The sequence below is a fragment of the Gracilinanus agilis genome, chromosome 1 (genome assembly GCF_016433145.1).
Source record: "Gracilinanus agilis isolate LMUSP501 chromosome 1, AgileGrace, whole genome shotgun sequence".
Taxonomy (NCBI): Eukaryota; Metazoa; Chordata; class Mammalia; order Didelphimorphia; family Didelphidae; genus Gracilinanus; species Gracilinanus agilis.
Genome location: NC_058130.1, coordinates 36,349,721 through 36,374,338, shown reverse-complemented (window position 1 = coordinate 36,374,338; position 24,618 = coordinate 36,349,721). Strand labels below are relative to the sequence as shown.

General features: G+C 36.4%; 1 protein-coding gene across 1 annotated transcript in view; it reads left to right on the top strand.

Moving 5' to 3' along the window:
* Positions 1-24,618, top strand: part of FOXP1 (forkhead box P1) — a 281,610-nt gene that overhangs the window by 239,180 nt on the left and 17,812 nt on the right. Inside the window, exons 11-14 of the mRNA XM_044661547.1 lie at positions 11,644-11,727; positions 23,153-23,354; positions 23,464-23,543; positions 24,145-24,246. Coding sequence (XP_044517482.1) covers positions 11,644-11,727; positions 23,153-23,354; positions 23,464-23,543; positions 24,145-24,246 — 468 coding nt within the window. The remainder of the gene's footprint in view (positions 1-11,643; positions 11,728-23,152; positions 23,355-23,463; positions 23,544-24,144; positions 24,247-24,618) is intronic.

The window sequence follows — 24,618 nt, the reverse complement described above, 5'->3', positions numbered from 1 at the left end:
CAGAGGAGGGGAAATTAAAACAATGTTGTACATTATATAGTTACCAGCAGCCATTGCAAAGGCTATTTTGTATGCAAGACAGCAGTGCGGAGATATATGGAAAGCCTTGGGCTAAGTACAGAAGATAATTACATTTGGAATTTTACTGAGTTAAGTCATTTACAGCTTCAAATAGTTGCAGAGAAAAATCAGCAAAAAAACACACTTAAACTTTTTTGTTGTTGTGACTCTTCAAGATAGAAAGGAATTTTCAAATTGGTTATCAACTTATCTTACAGTGATTTTCTTGGTGTAAGTATATGCCAAATTTCAATGTTTTCTTGAGCCCGTTAAGATTGTAGCATAACTCAGAATAGTAACTTAATTTAGTATCAGGTTTATTAAAAACTGAAGGTCCAATAGTAAAATATCAAAATCCTATTTGAATTCTTTAGTGAAATATTATTCTAACACATTTCTTGACTGTTAAAAAAAACCCTCATATTTGTTGGGAGATTAAAAAGAAGGAATTGTCTTTCACTGGCTTATATTTATACAGTTTAATTAAAGTAACTTGGATTTACAGAAGATTGTGACCGTTTGTTTCCATTTTTATAGAAATAGAACTTGTCTGCTCTTGACTGTAGTGTTTCTTACTTCATAATTGTCCCACATTTAGTTAATAATATGGATTAGTTGATTCTTGGCTCATACTTCAATTGGTATATAGATTTGTGATGATTCACAGAATCATTCTGTATCACCAACTTGAGATTGTTTCAATCTTTTATAGTTTAAAAACTGATTATCTGGTTTATGGATTGCCCTATTTCATTGAGACTCCAGTTCTTTTCCTCGCCCCTTTTGGACAGTTTGTCTTTTAACCTGTTTTAATGGGCAAGGAGACAAGAGGAAAATCTTCACTTGTTAGAAGTCTTGATTCAGAACTAGATGATAAATAGTTGAAGCTATTGGCTCAAATGGAGGATGTGGGGATTATGGTCCGATTTCACTTACTCATTCTATTACTCTTTGTTCTTCAACACTAACTTCTAATCATTCAGATAAAAATATATGTTAAGCACCCAATATTTGCCAGGGACTATGTTATGGCCTGGGGATATAAAGGAAGGTAAAGACTGCTTCTGCTTAAAAGGAGCTCATAATCTAATGGAGAGACAACATGCAAACATCTATATACAAACAAGATATGGAAAGAAGAAATTGACTGGCTAGAGATAATCAGCAAAGATAAAATGCTAACATTAAAGAGGAAAGGCTTTTTGTAGAGGGTAGGATTGTAGCTGAGATATGGAAAAAAAAAAAAAAAACAACCTGAGAAGCCAGAAGCCTAAGATGAAGAGGGCAAGAATCCTAGATCTGGAGGATATTAACGACAATTGTGACTTTACACCCTACAGAAAGGGTAAAGTACAGATAATGTACAGATAGAGGAAACCTGTGCTTTAATTTCTATGTGGCCATTAAATTCATCATTGTATATGTTTTGCGATATTTCAAAGAAGTATCTTTCATTAGTATTTAAACTAAAAGGGCTTTGCTAAATGGGGAAAAAGGGGGCTGCTTCTAATGGGCTCAGTTTCTTTAGAAATGGAAAAATTTGAAAATTCTATAAATTTAAGCAATTCTACAACATATAGTGATGAAATAGTTCAGAAAAGTAAATTATTACACTAATCAGAATAGTTTTTTAATTCACTGTTGTCAGTGGAATAAAGTGCCCAGGCTGGGCTAAAGTCATTAGAAGTTTAATTATTAAATTTTTGTTTCCTCTGACTATTATCTCCCTTCTAACTCCTCAGAGCTGCCATATTTTTATAGTAAGAGCTAGGAAGCATGTCTAGCCATCATGATTGTTGGCAACTTTTTAGCAACTCCATGTGACACTGAAAGTCTTTGTGTATAGAGTATTTCATTCTGAATTGTTGGGAGAAGAGAAGAGAATCACAGTAAATGGATGCATTTTTCTGGATTAAAGTATTTTGCCTGTCTCGACTAATACAGAAGAGATGAACAAAAAAGAAGGCCTAGAAGTAACTTTAATAATTGACCAAAGCAGGCTGGACAAAAAAGGGTCAAGTAGCTGCTGGAGCCAAGAGTTTCAACATAACAGTGATTGACAAATATTAGTGAATAGTATAGTACTAAGTGAGTCTTTTCTAAACACTAGTGAATACTCTAAAAAAGAACATTCAGATGATAGGTGAAAAAAGCTAAGAAATGGAAACTAGATGGTAACCAATTGGATAAATAGTTCCTCAAGCTCCTGAACATGGCATCTGAGCAAAAGAAATGTCATTCAAGTCTAAATTCTCTCCCTTTTGACTATCATTTAAGTAAAGTCATCCATCTCACCTTTCTAGGTCTCAATTTTTAACTCTGAGACGCTACTCCCAATGCATCATTGTGGCCCAAAATCTTTGTCAAGCTCTGTGTGAGGTTCTCCTAAGCAATAATGATTCAGGATATGGTCTGGAATTGGGCTGCTGCTCCCCTGTTATCCAAGACCAGTCTGGATGAATGCACAAAAGTGCTTCACCGGACTGGCCAGAAACTAGAGAATTTCTTGGCCTAGTAACTCCCGAAGAAAGTCTCTCTCCAATTCCCACCCCCCTCACCCCAGTGATGAAGTTGAAGATCCATGATCTATGACTACCAAATGGAGATAGTAGTCTAGGCAACCTCAACTGGCCTTTCTAGAATGAAAATTTTATGATTCTTTGAGAAAAATGTAGTTAGGAAGCTCAGAGATGAAAAATATTCTAAGGGCATTTATAGAATATTTGGTTATGAATAAAAGTATGAGAGGAAATAACTACATATGCTAAATTTAGCATCACAGGATTTTAGACTGGTTAACATTTTTTAAAAGAATCTTTCAGTCATCAAACCATCAACAAGCAGATATTAAGTGCCTGCTATGTGCCAAGAATTGTGTTGGTTGATAGAGAGATGTGTCTATAAACACATATATACACATATGTATTTTTATGTGTATAGTATTTCCTAATACATATGCCCTGGGTGATATTAGAACCTATTTCAGGACTAGCCTGTCTACCTTCCTTCCAACCTCAGTTTATCCTGCCTTCTCTCTAAAAATTATACCCTTTTGTGAATCATTTCATTCTCATATTTGGTGATTGATTATAACCTGATCAAAGGCTTTTAATAGTGAATCTATTTTAAGAACAAGTAGAATTTCCAAAGCTAGTTATTAAAGACCATCCTTGTCATTGATGGCCCTTTTGCACATAAGTATTGAAGCAGACATGGAAAACAGAAGACAGGAATAAAAAAAAAAAAAGTAAAAGCCAGAAAACAACTGGTCATCTGGCAGCTTTTTCCCTTTTCTCCCCCCTTTAGGCTGGGGTGAGGGGATGGGGAAAATGCTAAGACAATAAAAATACTTGGCTGAGTGGGAGGTGTCATTGTTTGAAATTGTAGAAACCTTTTGCTTCACCAACTGCAGTGAAAATTGTATTCTATGAGGAAAGAGCTGAAAGGACCTGGTTCCTTAAAGAATACTTAGTCTAGTGATGAACTATCAGTGATGTGGCTTTGGGATCCAGGTAGTGGCAAACATTTTGATTGCCAAGTTTCATTTTTATCTGTTTGCTATTTGGATTCCCTTCTTTACTGTACGGTGGTTGGATATGTTGCTCTGTCTCAAGGCTAGCTTCACACTGCAGATACTAGATTTGTACTTAGAAAGCCTCTCCAGGTATATGATAAGATTAACCTGAGTTATCAGAATTTTAAAAATCCACATGTCATGAAGCTTTTAAAAGAGGTGTGCGGCAAATTTCTGGAAGGTTTGGAATAATTGCATTAGGGGGAAAAAGATAACTCCTCAGGAAATATACAGGAATATTGAGGCTTTTCTTTAGGGAATCACTAACCTCTCGGGCCTCTAAAGTTTTCTATGAGATCATGGAGATCAGTTAGTGAGTTTCAGAACCTCAGAGTCAGTGACTAGAAGCCTTCTTGTCTGACTCAGACCCGAACAAGAATTTCCTCAACACCATCCCTTTCATGGAGCCTCTGCTAGAATTCCCCCACAGAGGGAGGATCCACCACTTTTGAAGCCATATATCTTATATTTGGATAACTCTGGTTGTTAGGAAGTTGTTTCCCTAGATCCAACCTAAATTGGCTTCTTCTCAACATTTCACCATTGTTCTCACATATGCCCTCTGGGTCTACTCCCTCTTATACATGACAGCCTTTAAAATACTTTTAATATAGTTATTACCTTAAGAAAAAAAGAGATGGGCTAACAGCAAAAATTGATTATACTCTAAAAGTCCCATTTTCCTTGACAAAAACCCTATCCAAATTCAAATGGCCTTCACTTGCTGTTTATAAAATGGACCACTAGCTCTCCCTGTAAATGATTAACCAATGATGCTAAGGTTTTGAGAGAAATAAAAATAGTGTCAGCAAAGACTATTTCAGTTACTCTTAGGAGAAATGGGGCATTAACACTATTTAATAAATCAAAGATCTAAAAAAATTGGAAAAGAAAGTTCCAAATCCAGTGGCATTGCTTTGTTTCTTGATTACTAATAATAGAGTCAGATGGCTAGGTGGCTCAAATGATAGAGGTGATAGAACAGGAGTCAGAAAGATCATGAGTTCAAATCCAACCTATAACACTTTTTAGCTAAATGATCTCAGGCAAGTAGGTTAACGTCTCTCTGAATTTTGTCATAAAATGGGAATAGTAACAGTCCCTGCTTCGTATAGATTAGAAATATTTATAAAGCACTTTGTAAAAGCACCATAGACACTCTATAAGTAGTGGTTATCATCTTCATTGTGAGTTGTTATTGTGATTGTAACGATTTTAATTAGATTCGGTTTACAATGAGCACAGTCTCCTACTTTTTTTGAAGGTCACACACATGCAAATACATACATGCACATATGTGTTTTCTGTGTTAACAATTGGGGCATGTTAAGGTTTCAATGGAGTTCTACCGACGAGAGATCCAAAGTCAAGGACACATGTTAGCTGACTGCTCAGGGGGATAGTAAATAGGAAGTTGCTAGACTCCTGGTTTTCCCTTTTGTCTTGGGTGAATATGGAAGAGTTTATAAACAACCCAGCCACAGCTTATGAAGGTACTATATAGCGTTTGCCACCCACCCTATATCTCTGTGTCCCTGTTGATTAAATAAGTAACCTAGTAGAGTCTTAGAGACTTCTCTCCACTTGAAAGGGCCAAAAATAGACTTATGGCTAAGATCTTCCCGACTATCTTTGCACTAAGAACTGTAGGCTAGAATGAAGTAATAGCAAGGAGAAAATGATACATGTTCTGATGGCAAAATGAGACATTAAAATCATCACAGACCAATTACTGTACTTATTTTACATAAAATAACTTCTTCCTTAAACGATGCTGTTTGTAATCAAACCCATTTCTGACAATACCACTAATAGTATCCATTTTTAGACCTCTGTAACCCCATTTGGGGCAATGTTGATGAGAGCTTCCTCACATCAGTGGCCTGCCAAGCCCCTATGACTTCTTCTGAGTGATCTTCAGTGAATGATGGGGAGGTGCTAATAGCACCGTGCCTTTATATTGCAACTACTTCGTGACCAAAGGCTGAGGAGAGAAAGGGAGGAGGAGACAACATATTTGAAAAATTCTTTGGATTTTTCACTCCCATGTCCTGCATTAAAAAGCAAGACTTTATTTTTCATAATTTAAAATCCTGTCTAACTATATGAGCATTAGAATTCCTAGACTATGACTGAGTATTAGTGTGTGTCTGCTTTAAATGTCAAGAGAATCTTTAATAATAACATTTAAGGAATGTTAAGATGGTGACAGAATACAGTAAAAGTAAAGAAAATTTTAGATGAGTGGAAAATTGATCCTTTATTGTTCCATACCTGAGCACTGTATAGAACGGCTTATAGAGGTTATTTTTTTTTAAAGCTGTTAGTGCTAAGTGTGGGAGATTTACTTTTTAAAAATGGTTAGTTTTATTGACCAGGTCAACAATAAGTGTTTGGTAAATGTTCCCTTTAACAAATGAATTACCCTCTTATTTGTTCCTGTTTATACAGTTGTCATAGTTTTGTTTTGTTTTTCTGATTTCAGAGACATGTTTACCTTCCTTGTACATATTACCCTTCAATGGATTCATATCTGGATATTCTCAGCAATTTTGAAAGGAAAAAAGTGTATTATTTTTCATACACTTTTTAACTCCCTAGAAAACAACCTACTATAGTCAAAAGAATATTGTTCAATGAGCCAAGAGCTGGACTTGGGTCCAGATTGTCTACCTACTACGTAGATAACTAGAAGACAGTCATAACCTTTTTAAACCTTGATTTCCCTTTCAAATGAAATTGGACTTGATCATCCATAGATTCTCTTTCAGATCTAAAAGTCTATAAAATAAAATAAGTAATATGTTGCTTATAAAAATCCATATTCACCTATTTTACTAATTCTGTACAGATAAAAATCTTTATTCATTTAAATGCACAATCACCACCTTTAACCCCTAAGTATCACCTGCCAAATTGAACTTAAAGGTTAGTCCATCTAACCATATACAAAATTACTAAGTTAAATGAGCCCAACCCAATATCATACTTTTTTCCTATTAAAACAATGAGTTTTAATTTCCTCAGCTTTGAAGATGGTGATAATGTTCTCCTGTAAGATGATCAGTATGGCCAGAACAATGCCAACTTTTCTCCACTGTTTAACTTAGTACACCTGAAATCCAATTTTAGGCATTAGATGCTAGAAGGAGGTTGAACCTGGCTAAGACAAGGACGAAAAGCTCTCATCCAAAATAAATCATAGCAGGTGAGAGATCTGATTCGTGGGCCTCTCTATTCTAAGAGTTTCCACTTGTCCATGAAGCTGTCGAGTAGTCTGCTTTCTTAACCAGGCTTCCACCTTCATCTTCAATTATTTATTTAAAAAACAAAGATCCTTAACTTCTTTCTTTGAGTCAGTATGCTGTATATTGGTTCCAGGGCAGAAGAGTGGTAAGGGCCGGGCAATTGGAATTAAGTGAGTTCCCCAGGGTCACACAGCTAGGAAATTTTTAAGGTCAGATTTGAACCCAAGACCTCCCATCTCTGGCCTGGCTCTATCCACTAAGCCACCTAGCTGCCCTTCAGTTATTTCTTAATGACACTGTGCCTACTATTACTGACAGTTAAATTTAACAATAGGTTTTTATTAATACATACATTTTTATTAATACAAAGTGTTGGTGATTTAAATAACAAATGGCATAGTCCCACACTTAAAGGTGCTTACGTTCTATCACGAAATACAGCATTTACTCAAATAAATAAAGTTCAAAGAGAATTGAAAAGAGAAAGTATCAGCAAATGGGAGAGAGGGATAAGAAAAGCTTCAAAGACAAGGGTGGCACCCAAAGGAGACAAGATTCTGCGGTCCCACTGAGAATGAAGTATCTGGCTAGTGAAAGTTAGTAGTCTTGTCAGAAAAAAATGTTTATTCTCTCTTTATACATATAAATGCATATATGTATACATGCATATGTATGCATGTGAGTTTATATATTTACACACACTAAATAAAATCATAAACACAGGCTTTCCACATGCTACCAGAAGATTTCATTCTCTCAGTGGTCTTTTAGCATCCTACATTCAGTCTGTCTTTGACAAGAAATGGGCATCTTGACATTTATGTTATTATTTTTAATTCCCCCATTGAAAGTTAACTAAGGTAAATGAACGATGTGTTCATTGTGTCTGTTCCTGTCCCTTTTCTTGGAATTCATGGTTATGAAGGCACTCAAGTATATTTACTAGAGATCTGTTGTTCATATTCCCTTACTCCAATGATTTCAAACATAGTAAAAGAGTAGCAATGCTTTGTTTATTTAATTGTGGGAATCCAATGAGATAAAAAAGAGGAAAATCTTTTTTTTTTTTCAAAATTCAAAGTACTTTCCCATTGTAGCATTTATACGTAGAGATAAGTTGTCATATTGGTAGCATGGGTAGAGCTTATCCCCAAATTGTGCAATTAGTGATATTATTACCATCAATCAATAATTAATGTAACAGTGGAGCCTTGTAATAACAAATTAGAGAAGACCCCATTTTCAAGAGCTTTCATTTACAAAGCATTTTTTTAATAACAAGTTCATGCAGTCTTAAGGGCAGGTATCATCCCTATTCTACAGATGAAAAGGGAAGGCTCTGAGATCCCAATTTAATAGCTCCAAATTGCCAATAAGTGGCTGGCCTGGGTCTCACTCTTTGGTCCTCTGACCCTTGTTCCAGTGTTCTTTCTACCATACCATGCTGGTAATTCTATTGGAACTTGTAAAGAGTAAGAGATAAGGACGGCATTGACCATTAACATTCTGGAACAAACTTCAAGAATGTAAAGTAACTTTTATTTAAACTAACTTCATGAAATATTTTTCCTCACCAAAGCTCCCAGCCATTAAGAATATCCATTAATGTGTTGCACTTTTTTTCTCTTGCTCATAAGAAATATGGGGCAATAAAATGACTAAAATACAATGGAAGAGGTAAAACCGAGGTGAAACAATCTGAAAATGGAACAATCAATTCAATTTCAATTCAGTAACATTTTTATTAAACACCTACCATGTGCCAGAAACTGTGCTAAGCACTAGGGGGACTAAAAAGAAGGGCAAAAGTCAGTCTCTGCCTTCAAGGAGCTTTACACTCTTAATGAGAGAGACCACATGCAAACAACTGTTCACAGAGCAAGCTATATATAGGGGAAAAGTAAGAAAGGGAAATCACCGAAATCAATAAGTGGTATCAGTTCCCCGTGATAAAGGCGCAGTCATTTTAACAGAGCTGAGCCTAGCCATTTCTGCACTAAGGACAATGATGGATTGGGAGGGTACTGGAACTTATTACCCAAAGAGCAAGCTTCCTGGGTACATTGCAGAAGTGAAGAAAGGATTCCCCATTATGCGGTCCCTTCCATTTCTTGCCATGCTTGACCCTAGTATAAAAATGGGTACAGTAGGAAACACTTTCAAACCAATGTAGTTGACATGCTCTAAAGTTTCCATCCTGGAACAAAGACCTAGTCATCTACCCTAACTATCCTGATTACAGCTTTGGCTTTGAATATGGGCCTAAACAATAGCAACACATTTCCACATTTAGCCTAGTTTTGTCACTTTTCAACCCTGTCTCCAAGGCTAATCCAAGTTTAATCAGAGTATGATGTGCTACTAAAACAAACATCTACTCAAGTTCCTACCACTTGTACTGGGGATACAAAGCCAAATTGAAAAATAGATCCTGTCTTCAAGATGCTTACAGCCTATTGAACAGATTCAACATATATCGAGTCAAAAAGCTTTTATTAAGCACTTACTATATACCAGGTACTATAGATACAGAGAAAGGTAAAAACAACCCTTGCCTTGATGTAGCTCATAATTTAATGGGAAAGACAGCACCCCATTAACCTTGGACAAACAAAGACATGGATTGGAGAATTTGGAGGAAATATTAGAGGGATGGCACTAACGCTAAGAGGGTCTGGAAAAAGTTTCTTGTAGAAGATGGGATTTTAGCTGAAACTTGAAGAGAGCCGGGGCCTTTTATTAGTTAATATACAAATAAATTCAGTATGCTAATTAGCCCCATATATTGATTTTAAAATTTGTGCCTCTTTCTAGTCAATATAAGAGGCAGTATGGCATAGCAGATTAAAACTTGGTCTTGAAGACAAGGAGACTCAGGTTCAAGTCTTCTCTCAGATTTGTTGGATATGTGACCTTTGCTCAGCAAGTCACTTTATCCCTCACTACCCTTAACAAATCTCTCAGACTGTCAGTTACATAGAGTTTGACCACCATTGGTAAAGGGGGTTTCCTCCTATAGGACTCCCTATGACAATTAAATCACAGATCTAGTCACAATCTTTCTCCATCCTACTTTTTAAAAAAGGAATCTCATTTTTTAAAGAAAAGATTTTTTTTTAAGTATTGTAAACAAACTATGTTTTTTTTTTTAAAAAGTGGTATTTCTCTCCCTCAGTATTTCCCACTTAATTACTAATATGAAGGCACATAAACCTAGCCATGTCAAATATTTGTGTCCCAAACCTAGAGAAACTTACATATGAAACAAAATACTCCTGCAGAAAAACCTTCATTCCTGACATTTTAATTGTTCTCGCTGAATCACTGTTGGAAACCTCACATTCCTTTAGTATTATGTATTGTGAACATCTTTTCGTTTGGCTGTTCAATAACTTGCTAGAGAACAGAGCATGAGTGACATCAAGTTGTTCCTAATATGGTAACATTTTCATTTCCTGTTTGTTGAAAGATAAATGCTAAGACTCTAAGGCTTTTTATTTCTCCCTGAACTACAAGCAGGGAAAAACCTAGTGTTATATGGATTGGAATGGGCTGACCAGTTAGGATCAAATAAGACAAAAACCTTCTCTATTCTCCTTTGCTTAAACACACACACACACACACACACACACACACACACACACACACACACACAAAACAATTTAAATCTAATTTCATAACAGCACAAAAATTCATTGTCCAAAGATTGAGTCCCTATCCAGCCTTGAAACATTTCTTCTACTCATAGACCAAGCAGCACCAGACTATGACTTCCCCTTTCAAAACAAATGAGCATCTCAGGCTTTTTTTTCACCGTTTTTGTAGAATCTACTCAGTGGGTTTAAGTCTGCTCCTTACCTTTTCCTTAGTCATTCTTTTATTATCTTCTTTCAAGTACTTTTAATTTCTCCCTCGCAATAAGGCACTAGAAGATTTTCCCCAGCTTCTTCTGCCAGATCTTTTTTCTTGGTCTATCAAAATACTTTAGGAGCAAATCTGCCCCCAAGGCCTATTCTTAGTGGGGAGGGGGAAATCATTCAACAAATATTTAGTGAGCTCCTACTATTTGCAGAGAGCTGAAAAATTCCTTTTCTTTTAGGAGAAAATTACATCCTGGCTAGATGAAAGAATATGAGGGGCTTGGAATTTTGACAAAATGAGCTTCATCCAACTCCATTCCAAGGGGAGACCTGACATTCTATGCACTGTTGTTAGTTGTAGTGTGGTTTCTTTGAGCAGAAAATATTTGCCCTCACACTCTATGAATATCCTAGTACTCCACCACAGTTTTAGGCTATGTGTAACAAAGTCGAGGTTAATTTTGCATAAACTGTGTTCATTTGTCTGGGTATCTGTGTCTGTGTGTCTGGGTTTTACTATTGCAACAAAGAATTTATGAGATTTAGCTGCATAACTCATTTTCCTTTGGCTTTTCTCTGAGTAGGATTGGTTAATAGACATGATTCACTGTTGTCTTCTAGCTGTCAGAGCTACAGTGAACCCCTTGGTGCCAGCAGGTCTAGAGCTCCCTAGTTAAGAGCCTAATGCATTTTGTATTGAGAAATACACTGGGCATCACAAATTAGTTTTAGTTTGGCAATAGACATATAGATTTCAAAACAATTAAGCAATAAAAACTGTTTTGTCAGATGCTCTGGTGCCAACAGTTTAATTAGAAATAAGCATCATTTAGGATGTTCAAATCATAATGTGTCTTATTCATAAAAATAATGGCATTTCTTCTCTGTATTCTTCCTCTAGCTTGCAAAAGACAAAGAGCGCCTACAAGCAATGATGACCCACCTCCATGTGAAGTCAACTGAACCCAAAGCCACCCCTCAGCCTGTAAGTAGTCCCAGTGTGTGGGCTGATAACCTCAAAGAAGAAGCATTTTCAACCTTAGAAAAGGATCAAAGAATGAAAGAAATGGGTTCTCTGTAATCAAATGACGTGAGACAACCAGGGTAAACTCTGGTTGATTGGAAAGAAGCGTCATTTCTTACCTCTCTCTATCTCATGAAATCAGTTTTTTGTTTTTGTTTCATTAATTCAACAAGCATTTTAATGATGCTGTGTTTCCAGGCACTGAGTTAGGTGGTAAGGAAGCAAAGCTAAAAAGAAATCTTCTGTGGGGAGGAGGGGAAGAGAAACAATAAAGTGAGTATCCTTACTTACTTTACAGAAGTAAATACAAAACACACAGAAAGTAAATAAAGCCTGATGGAACAGTGGAAAGGGAACTGACTCTTGAGTCCATTAGCCTGGGTTCCAGTCCCCATTCTGACTCTTTGACCGTGGGCAAATTTCTTTACTTCTCCCAGCCTCGGTTTCTTCGTCTCTAAAATGAGGTTCAAATTTAATAGATTCTCAGGTCCTTTTCAGCTTCCATCTATGATTCTCTGAGCCTGCATTTCTGTAGTAGTAAAGGGCCTTCGTGTGTATGGGAACCTCAGTTATACATCATGTAGGATTGGGATTTGATCTGAGTCAAATTGAAAAGTGTAGATTCTAAGAACAGGAGGTGAGAAAGGGGATTCATTCCAGGAAAAGGGGACAGTCCGTGCAAGAGAATTAAGCTGAAGGGGACTTCCCAGGGATCAACCATCATGGATAAGCAGATAATATTCAATAAAAGCCTATTGTCTTCTGAGAATACCTAGTTGGCATGAATCCTGAATGACAATAGCTTAACCAAAAGCTCTTTCTTGGGCCTCATCTCATATTGCAAATTGTTACTTTAATGGTTGTGCTTCCCATATTTGTATATTTCTTTAAGATTTCCTAGCAGTTTTAACTGATTATTCAAAATGGAGAGTGCTTTGGTTCTTGATTTTAAGATTTGTCAGATTTAAAGGTACACTGCCTTTATTTGATTTTTGCCTTGAGTCACTGTGTGAAAATTAATTGAGCGTTGACAATCTATAGTTAGTACTAGCAATTTTAATCAATATGCAATGATGCAGCATAATGGCAAAGTATTGGTTTATCTGTTTTGACTGATTTTTTTCTATAAATAAAGCAAACACACACCCATATATGTATGATTTATGGTGATAGAAATAAAACGGAGTCAGACTATTAACCCAGCAAATATGGTAGCCTGCCAAGATGCAGTTGGCAGACAAAATTAATGTCTGAAACAGAACACATTACAGAGATATAGAACATAAAATCATTAAACACTCCGCACATCCATTTTTACTAGAAAAGAATCCTCCATTTCCATATATTCTATAATAAATGGCTGCAAAAGTGATGCGTAGGCTCCTGGAAAACAGTTCCCCAAGTTGACATGTGTGGAATCCAAAGTCAACACTCTTGGTCACACAACTTCTTTGAGGAAGGGACCTGGGAATAACATGAACCCAGTGAAGCAAATTCATTAAACCCTGAAATTACTTGGGTGACCTTTTGTCAGATGAGTTCGACCAGTCACAAAGGAAACTTCTTGCCAGGGAACTATCTGAAAATCTTCAAATCATTCTAGCCCACAAGGTGAATGTTTCCTTCTGTGATGGACCTGTGTATATAGACCTAGCAACATGGAGGAGGGAATAAGATTTAGTTTCTGTCTTTCCAGGTGGATTAAAAATAACAATGGCAAAATGATGCTTGGATCTCAAAACACTAGACACAGGGGCCTCTCTAAGCATCAGCGCCCCCTCAGGAAGAGGGATTTAAAAACTAAAGAGAAGGAATTGCAAGGAGTCACTTATTGCTCAACTAGTGATCAGTTGAGAGTATTGGCAGGCAGCACCATATGCAAGCCTACTTTAATGAAATCGGCTACAAAAATACCAGTTGGTGTCGCCATGAAGACTAGTGTTAAGCAGCCAATAAACAGGGAATGGCAGCTGAAAAAAAAAATGAACAGGGAAAGAAGGTTTGTCTTGATTGGTATTAAAAAAAATGTTTTACATTCTAGAAAATTATAGCTTTGATGGGGACCTCCTACTAAATTTATTTTTAACTGCTCTATTGAAAATTCTGTACCACTAGTCAACATTATCTCTCAGTTGCTCAGCACAGTGTTTCTTTATTAAAAGAAATAGGCACGAATATTTTTGACTGAAAAATTAATAGCTTTTGAATTCATACACAGCAGGTTTTCTTTTGCAAAGAAGTCCAATATCGCTGCACAGCACTTCTATAACCATTTATTTAGAGTCCAAGTCAAGCCTTTGACAGCCAGAGCAGTGTTACAAGCCAACATAAAGAACTCCAAGATGTAAACCAACAATAGGCAGTCTGTGTGAGGTTTGCCATTGTCAAATACATAGATTGTTTGGATTAGTTTATGTAAATGTACTGTTGTATTACCCTTTGAAAAAAAAAAGATCACATTTGTATATGAAAAGTGGTTTCCTTCACAGGCAGCATTATAAATTCCTTATCCTTTAACTTACATGTTAGAAGTAAAAATTGGTGCCTGACAGGCCTATATTGTGTGACATTCTGTTGTTGGATTGAAACTGCCTTCTTTTCATTTATTGAAAAATAGAAAATTTTATTATAGATACCATCTTATAAATCAGAAATTATTAAAATATGTATAGCTGAAGCATCTGGAAATTAATTATAAAATGTAGAAGTATAGTATTTTGCATAAATTTTGTCTACCTTGTGAAAAAAATACGCATACCCTGCAAACTCCCAATTCTTTTAACTTCGGGGTTCCAGGGATATCTGGTGACCGTGTCTATTGGCTGGAACTTTCATGAGGAGCTCATTTATTTCTCCCTAAATAATAGAATACTAGATGGAGGTCAGAATTAGTGTTCTTATGTGTATCTCTTCATTTTAAATCACTCGTTATGAATGATTCAAACTTAGCAGAACATGTGGACTTTCGTATTATGGCCTATCCAGTGACAGGATGGTTTACTAAAAATACTTTTTTTCTATTTCTAGCTATAGGACTTTTATGCTGGGTTTTTTTTTTTGTTGTTGTTGTTGTTTGTTTGTTTGTTTGTTTTTTACTTCTCAGTCACTAAGTGAGAAAAAAGTCAAGATTCTTATTTCGAAAGGAATGCCATTTGCCCAACTTTCTCCAATTGTCCTAGTCAATTGTGCAGTTGCCCCTCGTTTAGTAGCATCATATTAAGTTGCTTTAGCACTTTGGGGTGCTCTGAAGAGCAGTCAATCCTACACTTCTTTTTTGCAGGGCCCTTTGAAGCAAAACTACTGCCCTAGTATACAGGTACAGTTTTTCAAATCTAGTCATGTTAAATAATATGCTTTTTTTTGCAGTTTGTCCCTTGGAAGTAGGGCCAGTCTTTTAAATCATAAGTGTGTTGAATCGGCACAATAAATTTTCAGTTCAATTCATCCAGCATTTATTCAGTTTCTACTTTATCCCAGGAATGGTGGTTGATGCTTTGGGGTTACAGAGACCAAACCAAAACAGGCCCTGCTCTCGTGACACCTCATCCTCAGCTTCCTAAGGAGGGGACCCTCAGTCCTCCATAACTCTGCCTCTGGCTCCCTGCTTCTTCTTTAAAACTTTTCCTAATTGAGAATAAGACCTGTCAATTCCCAAAGTATAGGAATAAGGCTTTAAATGAAAAATACACTTAAGAGGGGAACATATTTGTACTTATGTACAAGTGACTCATGTCAGAGGCTTTTGTTAAGTCATGGGAGAATTTGGAACACTTGTAATTTCGAGGAAAAGGGAAGAGGAAAGGAGAAAAAACACCTGAAGGCTGAAGGGGAAGAGAGTTTAGGAGTTCCTAAGAGGAGCTTGCCTATTCCTTAAGCGTTGCCCATACATGGAAGGACATTTGATCTTTCCCTAGGATATATAGCAAGAGTTGTTGGGACAGGCAAAATATTCTTTGGAAGAAACTTTGTTGGTGCATGTGTGTACACAGTTAGAAAGAATTCCACTGTTTTGAGTTTTTCTGCTCTGATCCATTGAGAGAAGATCAAAACTTTTTCAACTGAGGTATTCATACACAGAGAGAAAGGATGTTATGGGGGAAGGTTTATGTTCCAAGAGGTTGGGTTAGTTGAATTCAAATGTTCTTGTCACCACTGAGATTCTGACTCTAAAATTCACACCAAGATAATTTTTTTTTTAAAACCCTCACCATCCATCTTGGAGTCAATACTGTGTACTGGCTCCAAGGCAGAAGAGTGGTAAGGGTAGGCAGTGGGGGTCAAGTGACCTGCCCAGGGTCACACAGCTGGAAAGATAATTTTTTAAATTATTGTAACAAATTTGGTTGATGTATGTTGATCATAGAGGCTCTGAATGCAGTTACATTTTCAGGCCAAATTATAGAAACTTAACTCCCTCTTGTTGGGAGGTGAATATTTCCCTCTTTAGCCCATGGAATTTCACGTTCAGCTCCTTCAAAATAAATGCATCATCAACAGGTTATAATTTACTTCAATATTTTCTCAACATTGTCCACAGTACAATTAATAACAATCTAATCATCCTTGCACTTTGAATTGCTCCCAATCACTACTTGTAAAAATATCCTTTAAGTAGACATTGTTGTACCAGAAAAACTCCAAATGATATTCTAGAATATTGGTTAAAGTTGCAGTCGGCTTTGGAATATTACTTAACATAAAAGAACAACTCCCTCTACAAGAGGGAAAAATAGCATTCTTTTCTACCAGTGGACAAGTAATTATGTGTACCTGGTAGTACATCCATCTTTATGAAATTGACATAAAACATTTACAGGAACACGAGCATTTTAAATGAAATGCCCTCTTAGATATTCCTTTTTTTATGTATTTTCTTTTACTCCGCCATAGCAATTAGGACTGTTTGGAAAGTGTTTTTAGCAACTGTAAAAACAAAGTATCTAAAAAACCTTTAACTGTTGAAGTAATGACTGAGAATTCTAGTTACTGTAATGTAACTATACTTTATAGTTTGAAAAATAATGTTATACAGCAATGAAAAGAGATTCCCAAATACAGCACCCCAAAGTCATTTTTATATACTGGTTTTCATTAAGTCCCACTCGTCAACTTAGGTTTCTTTAGTATCACAGCCAATAATAACACCTGCTAAATGATTACTCCTTGCCAGAGCCAGCATCAAATATAGCAACGTGTCCAGGCTAAAATTCTCAAGGAAGACACCATCGCTTGACAAAGCCTTAGACCACCACCCACTGCACTGCCCTCCCCTCCGTGTGGTAACTCCCCTGCTGCCTTTAGAAACACTCTTGAAAGAAAAGTGATGAATGTCCACACATCAGCAGCAGTTACAGCATAGGCTTCAGCACTGATCTGACCAGCGGTACTGATGGCAGACAAGCTGTTTCCCCAAACCAACCATGCTGTCCGACTGTTCTGTACAATTAGGACACTTGGTATTTGGGTTTCAGCCTCATCTTTTGTTCCCAGATGCTGTTTTCCTCAAAGACACAAAATGAACACAAACAAAAATAAAACTAGCTTCTTATAGAGCCACTTAAAAGTCCCATTTTTCTGTCGAGGGCTTGCCTCACTGGTTTGTTTATGAAAATTGTTGGTGACTCACACATCATCTTTAAAAAGGAAACAAGGTTATTGTTTAGCAGCAAAGATTAATCAAAAATATTAAGCCGACTATCGAAGGTCGATACAGTCTGCATAGTTTACGGAAATACTCTACCAGTTAATGTTTTCTTGTGAGTTATTTGGCGGCTGAACTGCCAGGAGAGAAGCTCTCTCTCCCCGAATGACTTTCTTAATATGGACGAAAATAATAAAACGTAAAGTCTCTGCAGCAAATTTTAGTGCCACAGATCTCCCGAAGTTTCAGAGAAGCTATCTTGAGCCGAAATCACCACACGATGGAAACTGCCACAAACAAAATATTAGGTGTTACCAACTTTTCTAAACATAGCAACTTCTTTTTAAATAGAAAATGAACACAATAAGAAAAATCAGGTTTCCATCAGGAAAAGAAACCCTCCCAGTCCAATCCCTTCCTGCTCTTTGCCCCTGTATAATTATCTTCTAAAACCTCAACTGCAATCAGAAACCGAGCACATCCACTTTCATTTCTAATTGATGATTATATTAAGATTTAATAGTTTACAATTAAGATGAATATTTCAAGATTACAACAAAACCAACACTATTCATAATTTGTGCTTAGGTTCTAATTCCATAATTAATTTTTGTCTACATTTTAAAGACACCCCTTAATTAAAAAAAGGAAGTTTGGGATAAAAACAGAGCCTGTTTCTAATCTTTTCCCTACCCTCAGTTTTCTCTTTCCTGTGACCTCAGCCCTATAAGATCATTCCCTCTTCAAAGCAAGTTGATAGTATCATCAAACAGAAGTGCAAGAGTAAAACTTGGACAGTAATTGATAAGGTCACCATTTCCTTAACATGGTAGGTTAGTTGGTCCACTTCACAGACGGTTATGTGAGGGGAAGCCCCCAATATTCTGGAGTCCCAGCCTTGTGCTCTTTTCCTCCCAGACTGCAGTCATGTTTAATTTGGAACTGGGCTCCTTTGGCAAATTAGCAATTAGAACAATTTTGTGGGAATATGTATATGTGTCATTAGTTTTCCTGCAAATTAATAGCAAGAGCAGAGGTCAGGCAGAAATTTTCCACTTGACTGCAGCTCCTCTGTTGAGATTTGGCACTTTGTTTTGGAACGGCCACAGCTGCTCCAAGCCACACTCTTCCTCTAGGAACTGTCTTTTAATTAGTTTACCTCATAGCCATTATTACAAATATTACTGCCTCCCCTCCTTGAAATAGAATTACTGTTTCTACAAAATATTCCAGTGACATCTTGCACCACTGCACATTGATGGTGGGGGTCATTCGAATGCAGCGTTTAATCATTAGATCACCTCCATAAGCATCTCCTAATTAGAGTCCTTACAATACAATTTTATCTGGTAATTAGCTGAGATTGGCTGCTTCCTCTGTAGCTTATTAGTAGCAGCCCAGCAGTGGGTGTGAATCACAGTGTCATTTGTCAAGCCTGTTAAAGTCCCCTCTTCGGTCTCCTCTTCTTCAGTATTTATTTCTAGTTGCTACCTGTACTCAAAAGCCTGAAGAAATGTTGCCCAGTTTCAGTTCTTTCAGTGTAGAATACTGACCTTTATGGGATTTCTATTTTTTTGGTCTTCTAGTAGAAGCAGACCAAGTGTTGAGCTTTTTTTATAAAGTAAAATAGGCTTTTGAAATGGATGAAATGTTATCACTCTGACTTTTCCAAAGGAAGAAATCCTCAACTCTTCTTATACATGTACACCTAAAATGCTTTAGGTTTGCCAGCACTTATCAGATGTTTGAGTGGGCTTTGATTTTGTGCAACAGAAATAAAATTCAGTGGGTTTGATCCTCCCCCCTTCCCCTTATGAACTGTGATAGGGCTGGTATGTTATGGCATCATAGAAACTAGTGTTTACAGCATTTTAATTTTTAATGTCACTTTTTTTTCCCCAGATGTATAAATGACTACTGGTTCATGAACCACCAAGTAATATTTTTACAAAGGGAAAAAAAAAACACCAAGCAATATAAATGCAAACTTATTTTTTAAAATTCTCCAACAGATTAGTTCCAAGGGGGAGCCCATAAGCCAAATTAAAAGTGGTAATGATTTGTTCACTTTGTTAACTGATCATTAAGGAAATCACAAGATGAGCTCTGCCCTTTTAGGAATCTGTCTGCCGCCATGTTTTTTCAAAGCAGAATGGCTCCAAGCAGGGACCTTCTGGCACAGTCACATCTGCAGAAGCTTTTGGTTTCATGAATTAATTTCTTTAGAGCTTTACTTGAATTGATGCTTATGTGGACTGTGGCAAGCTAGCTCAATTGCTTTGAATATGGTACTAATGAAGCCAAGCTCAGGGGTCACATCCCTATGGGGGTCAGTTGGCTTTACACTGTTCCACTGCCATAGTCTTATCCCTTAACCCTGACCAGCTATCAGGTAAATGTAGGCCATTGAATCACAAGGGTAAGCCCTTCAGGAGGTTATGGTTGGATAATTTGAAATGTACCAGCAAAAGAGGGGAAAGGGGGGGGGGAGGTATGATGGAGAGACAGGTAAGAAAACTACCCTAAACAAATGGATCTATTAGATGGAGGGTCAATAGTGTGATCTTTCCATTCAAACATTCAAAGAAATGTTTAAGTTACTGAAGGCATGATTTAACATAATCTCTCTCTCTCTCTCTCTCTCTCTCTCTCTCTCTCTCTCTCTCTCTCTCTCTCTCTCTCTCTCTCTCTTTCTCTCTCTCTCCCCCCCACCCCCACCCCTGACTTTGAGAAGTAGATATTTAGATATTTTATTTGAGTGATATGTATAACATGTACATAGATGAGTAATCAAGGTACTTTGAGGGAAAAGGGAGTGTTAATTGGGTAGGGGAAGAGGAATCAAGGAATATTTCTCCAAAGAAGTGACACCTGAGCTGAGCCTTGACTAAAGAAGATTTCTTAGAGGCAGAGATAAGGAGGGATATAGGGAATATATTCTAAGAATAGGGGGAGCAGGCAGACATCATATAATGGAACTAAGGTTGGAGATGAAATGTGGAATTTTCGAAGAAGCTAGTATTCCATATGTGGAGGATGTAAAATAGAGAAATGTATTAAAATGCACAGGGCCTAAATATTTTAATGGATGCTTTTTGTTTTGATATAAGATGATTTTCAAAAAACAACCCCCCCCCAAAAAAACATAGCCATGACAAACTAGTATGTAGGTCTACTTTATGAAGTAATTATAATCATTGTTAAATTCAACTTTTTCATTTTACCATTTGTTATATGTCTTAGCTCAAAATTTTTTTTTTGTAATAGCCCTGAAGTTGAGTTTTGTTTTAAATTCATACATGTCATTCTTTTGACTTTGGTCACTTCATTCTGTGTCAGTTCATATAGGACTTCTGACATTCCTCTAAAGTTCTAGTCAAGCTTCCTTGAGCAAGAGTATTCTAAGCCTTTCCTCTACTGTTTTTCTCTTAATTTTTTGCTATTATAGATATTGTTGCCATCAATATTTTTTTGTATATATGAGCCTTTTCTTGATGGCCATAACCTCCATGGGGCATAACCTCTTGGATTAAAAGATGTGAGAAATGTAATAACTTTTCCTACAAAATTCCAATATGATTTTCCAGAACCAGTTCCTGTTTTTTTGCCTTTTTGGGGGAGCAATTTCACTTATTTTTTGTTTTGTCTTAATTATTTCTCTAATCTCATTAGAAACCAAATAATTGTTTATAATAGCTAATAATACAAATATATTTTTGAGATTTTTTTATGATGTAGAAATTGGCTATTTTAGAGCTGTTTGTACATTTGCATATTTTTACATTTTAATCACAGAAGAATAAGATGAACTACCCCCAAAAAGCCCTGTTATGGTATGATACTAGAAATGTAAATAAACTGTTTCTCTGAGCTATATTTATTATGAAGGGTCTTAAAAATTATATCTAAATTTTTTTTTTACCTTCAAGCTATCAAATAACTGATTTCACTAGGAAAGTGATATTGAACTTCTATCAATGCAGATCTGAAGCCAACTATAAACTGATAATCTTAAAAACTGTATAACATGCATCATCAAAGCTACCAGTGTTTTTTTGTTGTTGCTTTTTTTTAGCTGTGTGTGTGGGCATACCCATACATTTATATGCATATATGTATATATATTTAATATATATACATATATAGTCTGTATATATACCTATTGTTAGATATCTATTTACTGTTATATATAATCTGTATATATATACACATACATATACAATGCATTATATATATATGTAAGTATATATACATATATATATTTATAGCTATAAGTATTAAAACCAGATGTTCTTTTCATTCTTCAGAATAGCCAACTTGAAATCCCCCCTCCTTCATTTCATATGTGTGGACATAAAAAACCCATGGAATAATCACAAGGCACTAAGTATTAGAAAAATGGCAAAAACATTTTAATATAGCAAAATCCAAATAGTTGATAGTCTGCTCCTCTTTTGAAACATTTGTAATAAAATATTTGCCTTTCTCGGCCTCATCTGCCTGGCCTAAAATTGACATTTAAAGCTCTTCATTTGCCTCCTACCTACCTTCTCATTGTTACTTTTCACCATCATGTCTTTAGTGCTCCAGCTAAACCATGCTGGTAGGGATGCTCCAGCGAATTCCAACATCAACCTCCATGCCTTTGTACATTCTGTCATTTTTGCCTGGAAGGCATAATCCTTCCCTTTTCCTCTATTCATTTGGACAGGCATTGATTAAACACCTACTTTGTGCCTGAGATACTCTGCTGAGCAGTGGAAATCCAAAGAGAAAAACAAAGTGCCCATGCCCACTATTTCTTTATTTTCCTCATAGAAATCCCAGCTTTCTTGAATACTTACACAGGTCCCATTTCCTACCTAAGGCCTGTCTAATGCCCCCTCCTTCCCAGCTGTTCTCTCCCTCTAGAAATTGCTTTCTATTTTAAAATCCACTTGGTATTTACTTATCTTTGATCATGTTGTGTCTACCCAGTAGAATGTAAATCCCTTGAGGGCCAGGGCTCTCATTGTTGTCTTTATCTTCCACTGAGTAGCACTGAGCCTAAAGAAAATGCTTAATGTATGTTTGCTAAATTAGCAAATTCAACAAATTGAAAATCTGGAGACACACCTACCTCTAGGAATATCATTGTAATGTTAATTAGTAGTGTACCTCCTAAATACTATGATGCCAGTCTTTATACAGTCATACCTTGGAATCTTGGAATCCTGAAGAAATAATTTTTTCAAAATGTCATAGGTTTCAAAGAGAAGCTTATGTGCAGAATTGCCTCAGCAGTCATTTTATTATAGATTTTAATCCAGTAGTCAGTAGATTTTAGTACGTTTTGGTTTCAAACAGAATTGTTAGGTTTACTTTAATGGGAATGAAGGTGCTGAGTTCTTGGTTTAAGTGTTTAGTCACTCTTCTCTGGGATCTATTCAAAATACTAGGAAAATAAACAAAAAGAAATGATCCATTTCCCAGCTATCTCCTTACCTTGTCACAATAACTTGCCCCAAACTAAGAACAAGGTGACTATTTTTTGTCAATCAAAGATATGGTATACCAAAGATAAATCTGTCTTTTTCGGTGGCAAGTCCCCTTGGGCCTCCACTGATGATTTTTTTTTCCTGCTGATGTCTTCACAATAATAAACATAGATATGTATCCACTGCCTTATTCTTGCTTGGCTTTCAATGAGATTCTTCTTATGGTCATGAAGATCTTTCCAACAGAGTTTCTTGCTTTTCTTCCCAGTTGAATTTGGTGTCAAGTGTCACACTCTCCAAAACAGCATCAGAGGCTTCTCCACAGAGCTTACCTCATACTCCTACTACCCCCACTACACCCATCACTCCCGTCACCCAAGGACCTTCAGTCATCACTACCACCAGCATGCACAACGTGGGACCCATCAGGAGGCGGTACTCAGATAAATACAATGTGCCCATTTCTTCAGGTAACTTCTTTACTCCTCTTCACAAGAAATTTGCCTTTTTCAAAGACTACATGCTAGCATGTTTATTTTGGTAGAAGTGAAAATTAACAGGACAATGATTCTTATTTAGCAGACATCGCGCAGAACCAAGAATTTTATAAGAATGCAGAAGTTAGACCACCCTTTACGTATGCATCTTTAATTAGGCAGGTAAGTAAATTCTCCCAAAAGAGAACCCCCCAAAAAGCACAAATGTTTACGTATACCTAATATTGATGAAATAGATTTAAAACCGTTTAGTATTCAGGCATGCTCAAACCTTTTCTATAAGGTTTTTTAAAACTGCAATATATAACATAATTGCTTTTGATTAAGTATTACAATACGATGTGATTATTAGGAAATTCATTTCACACAACAGTGAAAATGAGCCTGTTTAAAGATGGCAAGTCAATTATCACAAGCTACAGTAATCTCTGATCCCTAGAATTAATCTGAGCTCTAAATAATTACTGAGCTTTAATCAGCTAGTGAAATGTTTTGCATTTCTCTTTGATTCTGCTTTATGAATGACTAATAAATTAATATTTCTGTAAGGAAACAGAAATAAAAACTCAAAACAATTAGATAATTCCATTTTGAATTTTGCTATTGAACTGTTAAATACAACCATTAATCTTAGATGGTTTTGTGAAAGTCTTCTTAGGATTTTTGCTCCCAATCACAATGGTTTAATATTTTCAAAGAAAGGTATGATGGTGATTGTGCTGAAATGGTCATAAATTCTCGCCCATCTTTATTTATGTCATAGGCTATTCTTGAATCTCCAGAAAAGCAACTAACCCTAAATGAAATCTATAACTGGTTCACCCGAATGTTTGCTTACTTCCGGCGTAATGCAGCAACGTGGAAGGTAAGCCCTTTCCCACACCTTCCACTTGTCTTTGGTTCTTACCATGTCTAGAATAGACACTGCCAACAGATGACATGATATGGTTGTAACACCATGAGGACATTAAATCTGTATTGCTTGTTTTGACACACACACACACAAAAAAAAGATCTCATCTACAGGAATGATTTGAGATTTGGCAGAATACTTCTTCCGTCTTTGAAAAGCACTAATTGAAGCCTCTCATTATTGGCTTTCTCTCTCATGATTATACCAGTTCATCTGTGGTTATTGCTTTTAGAAGTGAAATTCTATCTTTCCAGCTGGAATCCTTAGGATAAAGGAATAGGGTGTTATATCGGGCTTGCCTTGTTTCTTACACAAAGCTTTCAT